Raw genomic sequence first — 14,241 nt, 5'->3', positions numbered from 1 at the left:
TTGAAATGATGTACATATGATAATAATTATGGTGTTGATGAAGTCCCATGGTATACAGTTATGGTACCACACAGTAAAAACATGGTATCTGATATAGCATACCCTGAACATAGCTATTAGCCTACTATTCTTATAGGCCATATTTACCTGGAACGCCAATGTAGGCCTACTTCAAAGAATATCATATATGTAATGTAAGGGTACTTTTTTGTGTTACCGTTACTGTTTTGATGCACTCGTTTTGGGAAGGGTGTTTACCTTCAGAGTCGATCACAGGGTGCACTGGCAGGTGTTTAAGATCTCCATCATGGAAAGCAACGATGTTTCAATGGATTGTATGTAAATATCCAACTTTTGCAGCGCTCTTTCTGTCCCCCGTGTTCTCCTTTAGTAACCCTTTACAGTTTACACCGTGAGAGGATGCATCAAACGATTCATTGCGGCACGTGTGGGAGTTGTCCGAATGATTCAAACTAAAAATCACGAAGCGATTCAGACCGTTCGACCGATTCATTGAAAAGAACCGAGTCAAAAAAGTGATTCATTTACAAACCGACGTCGATTCGCTAGTTCAGTTTCCGACATAAAAGATTTTTCTTATATTCTCTTTTGTATACCATCCGCTTTTTTAGGTCTGAGCTAAAGCACCAGCTTTACATTTAGAATATTTATTTTATTTAGGCTATATTTATACAGTTGCTCGCATTCTTTTTCTTTTAACTTCAGTCGCCATTTTCAGTTAAGATTGCGCTAACTGCCCAAAAGTGAAAAGTGAGACATTCAAATCCCACCCACACTCTGAAAGAGACAACAACTAGGCACACTATCTAGGGGTCGTATAATGTAAATTTCAATTGATCGTTTATTCATCTTTATCATCTATATAAAATAAATGTGCATGAATGGTACAGAATCACGCATGAGTAGAGTAAATATGGCACCCCATTCCTCTAGTAGAGCTGGCCCGGTGCCAAATCTATAAAATCTAACCAACTTTTTCCCCTTGGGTAAACAGAAGAGGGGTTTACTGTACTTTTACTATAATGTAAACAATGCTACACAGAGACAGTAGTCCAGAGAGTTCTCTGGTACTTCAGTTCACTGTGATATTGAAAAGAGGTAAACAGCTTTTATTTTCTCCTTATCTAAAATGGACGTTTATCCATGGTGTAATGAAAGTTGACACTCTTTTTGCATATGTTATATTAACACAAACAGACTGTATTCATTTATAGTCCAAACCAAATGGATGAAGTAAACTTCTATTTGACAAATTTAAATGTTGAATGCATTTAAATGGGTTGTAGCCTATGTATGCACTGAAATTAATTAAATGACAAAATGTTCAAGAATGCTGCTTTAATTTAGTAAATTGAGCGAGCAAGCAGCTCAGAATTCTTTTTTTGGGTTTAATACAGATTGAAGGTTGAGTTTAATCAAGACATACGTTACATACATTTTTATATTTATTTAAATGTTTATGTTCACATATATAAAGATATCAGAAAATAAATTTGTAAAGAGTAAATTTATTATAAATGGTCAAAAATGAAATGAAAGTCAGGTTAAAGATTTTAGGTTGGGTGCTAAAGCTACTCAACAAACTTTACATAAGATTACCTAATCAACCAATGTTAAATGCTTGTACTGGACGTGCATGATTGTTCACACGCACAAAGAAGTGAAAGCAACAGAGACGGAAAGTGATTCAGAGTGATCCTGAGATAAGGAGCACATGGCTGTTACATGTGCTGCTGTTATGTTTTCAGTTGTTATTTAACTTGTCATTATCATTCACACACTAGCATGACTGTTATTGACAGTTCCGGAATTTAAAAGGGTAAATTGGTATCACGCACCACTGCACTGCACCAGGTGCAAACATTTCAACACCCAAGGGTAAAGGTGATCTTGGGCGAGAAAGTATTCGAGGTTACCAACTCATTTATTTGTGCTGTAAAACTCTCCTTAGCTTATATGGTCTCACATGATGCTCTTCACTGAAGACATGTTCTTGGACATAATTTGTTGATCCTGGAACAACATTCCTGTCTGAAAATGTAGTCTTAAAGGGTTAGTTCACCCAAAAATGAAAATAATGTCATTTATTACTCACCCTCATGTCGTTCTACACTCGTAAAACCTTTGTTCATCTTCGGAACACAAATTAAGATATTTTTGATAAAATCCAATGGCTCAGTGAGGCCTCCATTGCCAGCAAGACACTTTCAGTGCCCAGAAAGGTACTAAAAACATATTTAAATCAGTTCATGTGAGTACAGTGGTTCTACCTTAATATTATAAAGTGACGAGAATACTTTTTGTGTGCCAAAACCCCCCCCCAAAATAATGACTTTTTAACAATATCTAGTGATGGCCGATTTCAAAACACTGCTTCGAAGTTTTATGAATCTTTTGTTTCGAATCAGTGGTTTGGATCGTATGTCAAACTGCCAGACTGCTGAAATCACGTGACTTTGGTGCTCCGAACCACTGATTCGAAACAAAAGATTCGTAAAGCTTCGAAACAGTGTTGAAAAGTTGTTGAAAAAAATTATTTTGGTTTTTTTTTTGGCGCACAAAAAGTATTCTTTTTGCTTTATAATATTAAGGTAGAACCACTGTACTCAGATGAACTGGTGTAGAACAACATGAGGGTGAGTAATAAATGACATAATTTTCATTTTTGGGTGAACTAACCCTTTAACCCCTACCCCTAAACCTACCCATAACTTATCTCTAAAATCAGAGGGAAATGATAAGCGAATAACCCTGATGTAGAAGCACCTAACCCTGGTTGTAAGCCTAAACTTGACATAAACTGTAAACTTGCAACTCAAATCTGATTGGTTGATTGAATGAACAATGATGTTGATCCAGGAACATGCTGAACTTGGTGAAATCATGTTCACCCTCCACTGAAGGATGGAAAATACATTAGACATTTTTATTAACATGAAATAAATATCCTCAAGATCCTCAAATGAAACCTGGAGTGTATAACAATTTACCTGTAATTTATTGTCCATAATAAACCCTGTTCTCTAAAATAAAATTATATGGCCCCTGACGTTTTATTGGTAGGTTACAATGCAGTGAGATTAAAAAATAACATTTTTACACCACATCTACTAAATATCGTGTTCTTTTTTTTTTTTTTTTTCAAAGACTAAGGCAATAAATTAGATCCAATAAACCAAACAATCCATTTGAAGCACTAACAAAGCATGTTGCATTTGCTTTCAAAACAAAAGTTCCCAAATCAACGAGTGTCTTCTTGCGACACAAATGTGCAATAGGTTTCGAACACAAGGCTTAGAGGGTGTAAAGCTCATTAGTTAGTTTCCCCAGTGAGTCTGATTCAGGCATGACTTTGGGATTAAATGGCTTCTGGAATGCTATTGTCTAAGCAGCCTCTAAAACTGAAGGAACACTTGGATGCGTCTTTCTATGCATACAAACTCTAAAGATGTGGATAACTTGCTCTTGTTTGACAGAATAAGGAGAGTGTCTCAAAATTAATGAAGTACAGGCCATTAATCTGATTCTCGATTATGCTTGTCTATATATAGATATTTCATTAAACATGGACATCATCCTTCTGGCTTTCTCTCTTCAAACAGCGTATCATTTTAGATCCTATATTACAATTAAGGGGGGAAAACCTAATTGCCATTTTTAGCAGGAACAGTTCACCCAAAAGCAACTTTCACAGTTGCTTTGAATGAATATAGGGTTATCTGCCTTTCTCAATAGCACAATGCTCACGTTCACACATGCTGGATGCTTTGCTCAGACAAAACTTTTCAAACACACATGCATGCAAAGATGGTCACAATAGGATTAATTAATGACTGTGTTAATGGGCCCATTAAACAAATGATCATGTCAACCAATAGTGCTGCTTTCTTGTAAACACATATACATTATAATTGAACTGGAATGGCTTGTATTTAGAGTTGAGATGTTTAAAATGCATGAAGCTCTGATCAAGAGTGCAATTAATTTTGACATTATTACCAGGCTGTTGAATTTAAAGCAGGTGTTCTTTTCATGTTTATCTTCCAGAACATGTTTTTACTCTCTTATCCTCTCTATCTATTAGGGCAGCATCTATTTATCAAGACTCACAATGAGATCATTCTTAATTTCCTCAAATAATAACTCAGTGTTAAGAAAATATGCCTTCCTTGCCGGATAAGTAAACAGCTCAAAAAGTGTAATTGTTGATCACTTATTGGTTTTAAGACCGTTATATGCCATGTTAGATGATTGCACATGATAACATTCTACATGTCTAAGTTGGTTTGTTTACATGATTTCTTGAGATCAAACCCACTGTCAACCGTCTCTCAGCAGGCGTGTTGGTTTGGACGTGCAGAACGTGAAGATTAGTTGGCAGCAGCGCAGACAGACTCGTCTTATCAGCACTCCTGGGATTTAATTGCTGCTCATTTTTTCCTTTGTCCTGTTTTATATGCTTAAGTTTGACTGTGGACAAAACTGACACTTTAGTGTTCAAGTTAGAGTGTGATCACACAACAAACTTAACAAATACTAAAATTATTGCAAATCAAATTAGCCTAACTCGTGTGAATTTATACTTTCTTAGTTTTGTCTTGTAAATCCTTTTTATTTTAGAGACTTTCAACATCTGTCACCTCAGGAGGAGAATGTTCATTTGACAGTCATTTCAAAACCACTTTCAGTATTTAACTTTGTAATTGGTTAAAATCATTTTGTCACAACTCAATATAACTCATATTATCGTTAAGTGTTGGCGTAAATTACATGAACATGAAAAATGTGTGTGACACGGGCACTGCAGTGTAAAGTGTCAGCAACCCTGTTTATCTCAATCAATTGATCTTGTTAACGGAGGTTCGAGCACGCACACTGCCTTTAAAAACCTGTGAAACGTGATTCCATGTTTTGCTCACTCTTGCCGTGAACAGAAATAGCCGCAATGAGGTAATGTGTGCAGCGGTGTTGCTCCATGCGCACGGAAGGGGATTGGTCGCGCGCTTCAGGTCCACGTTTTGCACGAGCCCAGATCCAGACTTTTGCGGCAAGCCGTTTTAACATTTATTCCAGTACAAAAGCGCACTGTAAAAAACTGTAGAAACAATTTCTACTCAGAAATTACTAATAAAATTTACAAATAATTAAAATGAAACTGCAAGTAGCACACTGAATTAAACGTGAAGTATAAAGACTGAAATAGCATTTTCTTGTTAAATGTACTCCAATAATTAGTTTTATTTGCAACTTTGAAAAGATTTTTTTTTTTTTTTTTTACAGTGTACTGATTTCTTTTTAGTTATACTAGCCTAAATAATATTAGCTAGTATCTTTTTTTTTACTATTAACCAATTAGATACATATTAGATATATACTACTAGTAGCCTATACTTATTTATCATTTACTACGTATCTATTCAATTTAAATTTATTCCAGTTTCAGTAAGTCTACTACTAGATAAATTATTAGATAGGTAGATAAGTCTTTAATCTCACTACTTGCAGTTGCTTTTTACTTGTCACATTTAGTGAAAAGTCAGAGTCATTAAAACGTTAGTAGTAACACACTAGTGTTTAATAAAATCACACTAGTGCCTATTTAATTGCTACTAGGAATTCTGGAATAGATAATAGGGAACAGTGGGGTGAAACGCCCCCTACTGTTTTTCCCAAAATAACTACTAGATAAAGTCAAGATATGTTTTTGTTGTTGGTATGGTCTACGTTGACGAGAGTGATAGGCTGAATCCCAAATGGCACACTTTTATGCACTTTCGATCTTGTGGACTTACAATGGCTGCAGTGTGCGCGTGTCCGTTAAGTCCACGAGACCGTAGGGTGTCCCATTCATCATTTTAGGTTTCAGAAAGGTGCTCACGAGCGCCCCCCTTTGCGGCTGCTATGCGCCCTGGATGCGCACTTCAGCTGAGCGCACTTTGCGAGCTGTGCAGAGGACTTTACCTGGCAGTCAAAGTGGCATTACTACACAAAAGTGTAGTACCTGAGACAAAACGGATTTCACTTTAAGTGATATAATTGGGGTAGAACGCCCCATCATAATTACTGTAGTTACCACGTTCTTTGTTTTTTTTTCATCAAAATATTCAACTAGGTGGTTGAAGAAAAATATTTGGACTTTTTAAAAAATTACCTCAAGTTAGCACCAGCTAACTAGTTAGCTAGCCAGTTAGCATCAGCTAACAATATTTTTCAAATGGGTTGATTTTCAGCATGGTTCATTAATAAATATTCATATTTATCTACTGTTGTTTTAGCTTGTCTTTTTAATTTTAATCTAAAGCTGCTTGTACTCTGATTTCGGTGTAAATGTATAAAGCAAATTGCTTTGTCAGAGTGGGGGCATTTTGCCCCACCTGTGGGGAAAAACGCCCACTTGGTACTAATTTAATTTTTGTTAAAAATCCAATGACTATTATTCAACAGATTCAGGAAAAGTTTAAATTTTAAAGTACTACCCCCTAGGAACAGTAAAACTGGTATATTTACATTTTAAACAGTAGTTAGGAATAGCGTACATGATAAAACGGCTTGCCACAGTCTTGAGTGTAGTCAGATTGAAGGTTGGCTTTGCTCCGCCCCTGGCTTGATTGTATATGAGTGCTGACCGAGAAGCATGCAGCAGTTTTTTTCGTGATGTTTTTGATGCGGAGGCTGGTGCTGAATGCGGTCTGTATTTGGAGAGCATACGCTTTTTATTGACTTGGATTAGGAGGGATTGTAAACTCTTTCATCTCTGGGATTGTCAGTTACTTTTTGCTGTTGCCGACTGCGGTGGTGCGACGCACTCAGCAGATTTAAGCAGAGAGGTAAAGGTTACAAAGTTTAGCCTGTTTATGAATGTTCATGACACCGTTAGATGCTTGTGTTTACTCGTGCATGCTGCAAAAAAGCTTCGCTTTAATGTTGAATAAACCATATCATTATGTCCTTTGCGAGTTTGCAGATTGATCGGCACTATATGTTTACGCGAATTTTATATTAACTTTTATATTAACTTCTGCAAACTGTTTTCCAGGGGAATGGTAGACCGAATGATGGCAATGAACCATGGACGTTTCCCAGATGCTGTGAATGGGCATCAGCACTCCGCGCGCAGGATGGTAATGGGACAGTTTTCCAACGCGCTTCCACAGCAACAACATTATAACGTTATCATGGGAGATCACATGCATTACGCGGGAGGGAATGTAAACGCAAACCACGGGATCCGGCATTCCATGGCCTCTGGGAATAATATAAACGGAGGGATCCCCAATGGCAACTTGCCTGCCCGTTTTAACTCCCAGTTTGTCGGACAAGGGCAGCAGCTTGCTGCCAGCATGCAGTTGCAAAAGCTCAACACGCCTTACTACAGTCACCACACGCATCCTTCCCATCATCACCATTACATGCACGAACTGCACCCCGCCAGTCACCAGTTAAACGGGACAGGACAGCAGTTCCAAAACAGTAACGCTAAGCAGAACACGTCTGGGGTTCCTCTGCCTGGCCACCACATGCCTGCAGCAATGCTGCCCCCCAACGTTATCGACACGGATTTTATTGACGAGGAGGTCTTGATGTCACTGGTGATAGAAATGGGCTTGGACCGAATAAAGGAGCTGCCAGAGCTGTGGCTGGGACAGAATGAGTTCGATTTCATGACAGACTTTGTTTGTAAGCAACAGCCCAGCCGAGTGAGCTGTTAATCTCACGACCTTTTCCGTTTTTGTTCATTCTATGGCTTTATCCTTTTTTTTTTATGAGACTGATATTACTGGTGTGTTTTCTGAGATCTGTAAACAAAAGGGTTCCCACAGTCCTGGATATATCAGGGAATTTCAAAAGTGGGATTTCCAGGCCTAGAAAAAGTAATGTAAATGGTCATGGAAATTTGTGTAGTCAATTTTTTTTTATTTTTTTTTTTAGTTATGCTCAAGTATTGCTTTGGCTAAAAATGAATGCTATCTTTATATTTCTAGAAAAATAAAATCTTTAAAATTACAAATGATTGGAGAAGTCATGGGCAAAATCATGTAAATTCATTGGTCAGAAAGAGTGGGAACCCTGAAATCCAAACGATAAACCCACAAAACAAAACATCAATGGAAGTGAATCATTCAAGAGCAAACTTATCAGCTTGTTCATGCCATTATGTAACACAAATGGATTTGTTTTGCATGAGAATGGTTTGGACGCCCAAGAGTCATGCTATGCATCACATATGCAGGGGCTGGAGAGTGAGAAAAGCAAAGAAAGCCCAGAAAGTCTGTTCAGTATTAATGTAGCAGACCAAAAAAAAAAAAAATCATGTTTTGTTCCTTCAGACCTCCAGTGATATCAGATGTCAGTGAATGCATATTCTAAATAATGTTGGTGGTTATGTGACATGATTGTAGATAATAGTGTGTAATTGTCTCAATCAGCAATGTACTATAAACTTTAGTGGCCATATTTACCAGAACCCTGTGCTGCTCAGAGATTCACTGAACTGTGAGCAGATGCTTCAAGTTGTTCTTCTCTCCACCCTTTCGACATCTACTCAGGCCTATGTTGCCTCCATGATGCTTGTGTGTATATCAGAGCCTAAAAACATCTATTGAAGTGATATGAATGTGAGCGAGAGTGCGCATTTACCGGTTACTCTATATGCTTAATTGAGTACAGTGTATCGAAAAGTTCTGGAAAAGACATTCCAATCCTGAATGTCATAGTCTGGAATGTTGTAAGGAAGGGAATGTGGAAATATCCCAACACAGAAGAGTTTCATCTTCATCGGTTTTCGAAATAGATAGACCACTGTGCTTATTATAGTATGCGGTACATGGCAATACTACTGTGTTGAGGCTTTCTAGGAAAGTTTTACAGTATTTTTGTATATTTTTAGAAAAAAAAAATGTTAATTTATTATATTTTAATTTGCAAACATGAATAAAGCAGCAGAGGCTCATTACTGAAGTCAATGCCCTGTTCTTTTATGATTCCATATTTTGGTAATGATGTTCTTTTCATGTCAGTTTTACAATTAAAGTTCTGTTATAATCATAATACAATATTTTTGTTGCAACATCATAAATCTGCATATAACATGCAACAAGAGTTTCATTTTAATTGGTTTTAGTCTTTTTGATTTGCTCTTTATGCTTAATTAACGCAAGTCAACATGAACAAATATCCAAAGAATACTCTTTTTTTTTGTCTTCTCATTAAATTAAGTCATCTGACACTTTGGGCAGCTTGTGCACATTTTCTACTAGAACAAGAAATGAACATTTCAAAAAACGTACTGTAGATGTGCATTTAAATGCAAGACCAAGTGCTGGGTAAAGCATCCAGTTTCACTGCATGAATAATTATCATGCAAATAGGTAGCATTCAGCAGAGTTTGTCCTGCAGTGAAACTGAAGCTTCTCAGAGTTGTCAGCTTACTAGTGTCAAGTACAGTCTAAAAACCATCAAGGGTTGATAGACTGAGCATTAGCATATTTTGGAAATCAAGATATACAGAAATGAAAAATAAGAGCTCATCCTCATTCGTTCAAGACAAGAACTGTATTTAACAATAATATCAAATGTTCTTTCAGAGTTAATGTAATGGAAATATGATTACGCAAATGATGGTAAAACTACAAGTGCTGATGTAATAGGTGTCTTATGAATCAGAGTATTTTAATCATCTCTAAAATGGTCTATTTTTTTGTTTTTAAAAGGATAGTACACTCAAAAATGAAAGTCTGTCATCATTTATTCGCCCTCATGTCGTTCCAAACCCATGAGACTTTGGTTCATCTTTGAAACACAAATTAACCCCTTAAAGGTTTAGTTCACCCAAAAATGAAAATAATGTCATTTATTACTCACCCTCATGTCGTTCTACACCCGTCAAGACCTTCGTTCATCTTCTGAACACAAATTAAGATATTTTTGATGAAATCCGATGGCTCAGTGAGTCCTCTATTGCCAGCAATGCCACCGAACTTCTCAAGATCCAGAAAGGTACTAAAGACATATTTAAAACAGTTCATGTGAGTACAGTGGTTCTACCTTAATATTATAAAGCAACAAGAATACCTTTTTGTGCCAATTTCAAAACACTGCTTCGAATCTTTTTCTTTTTCGAATCAATGGTTTGGATCGCGCCAAACTGCTGAAATCACGTGACTTTGGTGCACCGAATCACTGATTCGAAATAAAAGATTCAAAGTAGTGTTTAGAAATCGGCCATCACTAGATATTGTTGAAAAGTCATTATTTTGTTTTTTTGGTGCACAAAAAGTATTCTCGTTGCTTTGTAATATTAAGGTAGAACCACTGTACTCACGTGAACTGTTTTAAATATGTTTTTAGAAGCTTTCTGGATCTTGAGAAGTTCGGTGGGATTGCTGGCAATAGAGGCCTCACTGAGCCATCGGATTTTTCATCAAAAATATCTTAATTGGTGTTCCGAAGATGAACAAAGGTCTTACGGGTGTAGAACGACATGAGGGTGAGTAATTAATGACATCATTTTCATTGTTTGGTGAACTAACCCTTTAACTTGGCGATGTTTTTATTTATTGCCTTTTTTTGCATCACATATTTCAGTAAATCTGGTATCATTCGAAAGCTTAAAAACTCAGCATTCATCCTGTGAAAACTGTTTTGAAATTGGACATTGACTTACCATGGAAATGGTACTTTAAATCCCTTTAGCGGGCTCGTCCCCCTAGTGGTCATGTTTCATATTACAAAATTTATTTTAACTACTTTATAGTCAAAAAACATATAATTGGAAAGGTCTGAATCTCAACCTTCCATATTTAGCATCTGTTTTTTGATAGAAGTGATATTTGGACATAAATGTATTAATTTGTTACAGGAGAATGCATAAAAAAAAAATCATTTTCAGTAGAATGTGGGTGACACCGGTGGCTTTTTATGGTACAACACCTAAACAAAATCTCATGGGAACTTCAATTTTTGTGGTATCAACTTCAAATTTGGAACACAACTTGGTTAGACATATGACTTTGATTTTATATCAATTTTAGAGTAAAAATTATTTTGTAAAATATATATTTTATATACATTTTTTTATATAAACTTTGTAGTACAGTACATTTGATTTACAGTAAATTTTAACTTCTATAACTTTTTCATACTTTAATTTTTTGAAGTGCTATCTGCTAAGTGCCTTCTTTAAAACAAGACCAAACTTAGGTCTTTATTCCAGAGTATTCTTGAATTACAACGATTTAAGTTTGGATAATGTATTTTCACGTCTATGCTCAAAAAGGGGGGTGACAGTTAGATATATTGCATGAAACCTGAGATTTCTGTCCCTCCACTGAAAGTCCAGGTAACAAAAAAAATTAGACATCGTAAAAATGAATCCATATGAATTGAGCAGTTTAATCGAAGTCTTGTGGAGAGATATGATCACTTTATATGATGAACAGATTTAATTTAGGCTTTTATGTATCTTTGCACTGAAACTACTTGATTAATATGGATTCATTTTTACGATGCCTTTATGAGCTTTTTGGATCTTGGAAGTTTTGGTTACCTGGATTTTTACATTTTATTAAAAATATCTCGATTTGTTTCAAAGAGCAACCAAAGTCAATGGGTTTGGAATGACATGAGGTTGAGTATATTTCATTAACAGTACATACATTTTCTACTGTCCAAAAGACTAGACAAATGAATATAATACATTGAACCTGTGTTCCTTATTGAAGTAGTTATTTTGATACACGTCTTGTTCAAATGATGCCACTTTAATTGTACTTTCATGGCTTCCCCATGGTGATATTGACTTATAATGGATGTTTCAGTAATACGATTTTTAATAGCAGAAACCAACAGGATTTCCTTCTCCCTTGTTAAATGTGAAGGAGACCCTCATGTAAAGAGCCTGTGGAGTTAAACTGTGTCTGTTTGGTGGCTAAGTTCTCAAGTTCCTTCCTTCATTAGTTCTTGCAAAGGCAATTATTCAGAGCACCATTATGTATCCATTACAGCAAGTTAATTTGAAAAGAATTTTAAACACAGCTTATATCAATAATTGAGACTAATAAAAAGGAAATGTCATAAGACTCCCCGATGAATTTTGCAGAGAATATGCGGGCACACGCTCCTCCTCAAGGTCTGCTGTCCTTCAGATTTTTGGCAGAGCTTCAAATTCTGCCACTTCATTCAGAATTAAGTAAAAAAGAGACAGACTCGTGGAAGTGGAGGAGAATTAAAACCATCTTATTTGCGACGAGGGAAATTACATTTACAGAGCAGGGCAGAGATAAGTAAGAATGGTAATTACGGAAACACATAGGCATAGTTACAGAGAAAGGAGGAATGGAAGTGGAATGCCAAACGCTTCAGTGAATATCTGTCTTTAATAAAAAATCCATTTTGGGAGAAATAATTTGTCTGTGTCAGATATACTCTGCTCACAGTTGTAATGAATGATTGCATTTAATCAATGGCCCATGACATATAAATTAAAATCATTACATACATATTTCACATTGATAGAGACACTATATTCTTAAAGAGTAACAATACATACTACAATTGCTCTAGGAGATCTTTTGCACATGGGACCACAGAACTTTCTGAGCCAATCACATGAGCCATAAATGTCATGTGACTAATCACTCTGGAACATGGGAACAAACAGTGACATCAAAAGCAGCAGACAAGGAAAAATTAATTTCTTTAAATCTATCATAAAAATATTTAATGAATACACACTACTGCTTAAAAGTTTTGGGTAAGATATATTTTTTTTTTTCAGCAAGGATGATTTATTCTTTAATTCATTCTGGAATGATTACTGAAGGATCACGTGACACTGAAGACAGGAGTAATGGCTGCTGAAAAACCATGACAGGAATAAATTAAAATTTTAAATATATAATACAACAGAAAACAAATTATAATAATATTTTACAATACAACTGTTTTTACTGTATTTTGATCAAATAAATGCAGCCTTGGTGAGGCTTCTTTCAAAAACATTATAAATCTTACCGCCTCAAACTTTTTAACATTTTTTAAAATTGCAATAATATTTCATGAATTACTGTTTTACTGTATTTTTAATTAAATAAATGCAGCCTTGATGAACAAGAGACTTTTTCCAAAAAATTTCAATCTTACTGACCCCAAACTTTTGAAAGGTTGCATACATATAAAATTATTACAACCCGAATTCCGGAAAAGTTGGGACGTTTTTTTAAATTTGAATAAAATGAAAACTAAAAGACTTTCAAATCACATGAGCCAATATTTTGTTCACAATAGAACATAGATAACATAACAAATGTTTAAATGGAGAAATGTTACAATTTTATGCACAAAATGAGCTCATTTCAAATTTGATGCCTGCTACAGGTTTCAAAATAGTTGGGATGAGGGCATGTTTACCATGGTGTAGCATCTCCTCTTCTTTTCAAAACAGTTTGAAGATGTCTGGGCATCGAGGTATTGAGTTTCTGGAGTTTTGGTGTTGGAATTTGGTCCCATTCTTACCTGATATAGGTTTCCAGCTGCTGAAGAGTTCGTGGTCGTCTTTGACGTATTTTGTTTGTTTAATGATGCGCCAAATGTTCTCTATAGGTGAAAGATCTGGACTCTTCTACGACGAAGCCATGCTGTTGTAATAGCTGCAGTATGTGGTTTTGCATTGTCCTACTGAAATACACAAGGCCTTCCCTGAAAAAGAAGTCGTCTGGAAACCTTTATATACCTTTCAGCATTCATAGTGCCTTCCAAAACATGCAAGCTGCCCATACCGTATGCAGTTATGCACCCCCCTACCATCAGAGATTCTGGCTTTTGAACTGAACGCTGATAACACGCTGGAAGGTCTCCCTCCTCTTTAGCCCGGAGGACACGGCGTCTGTGATTTCCAACAAGAATGTCAAATTTGGACTCGTCTGACCATAGAACACTTTTCCACTTCAAAACAGTCCATTTTAAATGAGCCTTGGCCCACAGGTCACGACGGCGCTTCTGGACCATGTTCACATATGGCTTCTTTTTTGCATTATAGAGCTTTAGTTGGCATCTGCAGATGGCACGGCGGATTGTGTTTACCGACAGTGGCTTCTGGAAGTATTCCTGGGCCCATTTAGTAATGTCATTGACCCAATCATGCCGATAAGTGATGCAGTGTCGTCTGAGGGCCTGAAGACCACAGGCATCTAATAAAGTTCTTCGGTCTTATCCCTTACGCAC

The 14,241-nt window shown here is 36.2% G+C and overlaps 1 protein-coding gene across 1 annotated transcript; it reads left to right on the top strand.

Annotated features, from left to right (window-relative positions):
- The first annotated feature begins 6,653 nt into the window (after positions 1 to 6,653).
- On the top strand, positions 6,654 to 8,971 carry cited2 (Cbp/p300-interacting transactivator, with Glu/Asp-rich carboxy-terminal domain, 2). The gene is made up of 2 exons (XM_051873891.1): positions 6,654 to 6,848; positions 7,058 to 8,971. Exon 2 carries the CDS (start codon positions 7,062 to 7,064, stop codon positions 7,728 to 7,730), a length of 669 nt encoding a protein of 222 aa, XP_051729851.1. The 5' UTR covers positions 6,654 to 6,848; positions 7,058 to 7,061; the 3' UTR covers positions 7,731 to 8,971.
- The last annotated feature ends 5,270 nt before the right edge of the window (positions 8,972 to 14,241 follow it).

The sequence above is a fragment of the Ctenopharyngodon idella genome, chromosome 20 (assembly GCF_019924925.1).
Source record: "Ctenopharyngodon idella isolate HZGC_01 chromosome 20, HZGC01, whole genome shotgun sequence".
Taxonomy (NCBI): Eukaryota; Metazoa; Chordata; class Actinopteri; order Cypriniformes; family Xenocyprididae; genus Ctenopharyngodon; species Ctenopharyngodon idella.
The sequence above is the reverse complement of the archived record's forward strand: the minus strand, read 5'-3'. Positions and strand labels throughout refer to the sequence as shown.

Coding starts and splice junctions, on each gene's coding strand:
- cited2 (XM_051873891.1), top strand. CDS start 7,062: ATGGTAGACCGAATGATGGCAATGAACCATGGACGTTTCCCAGATGCT.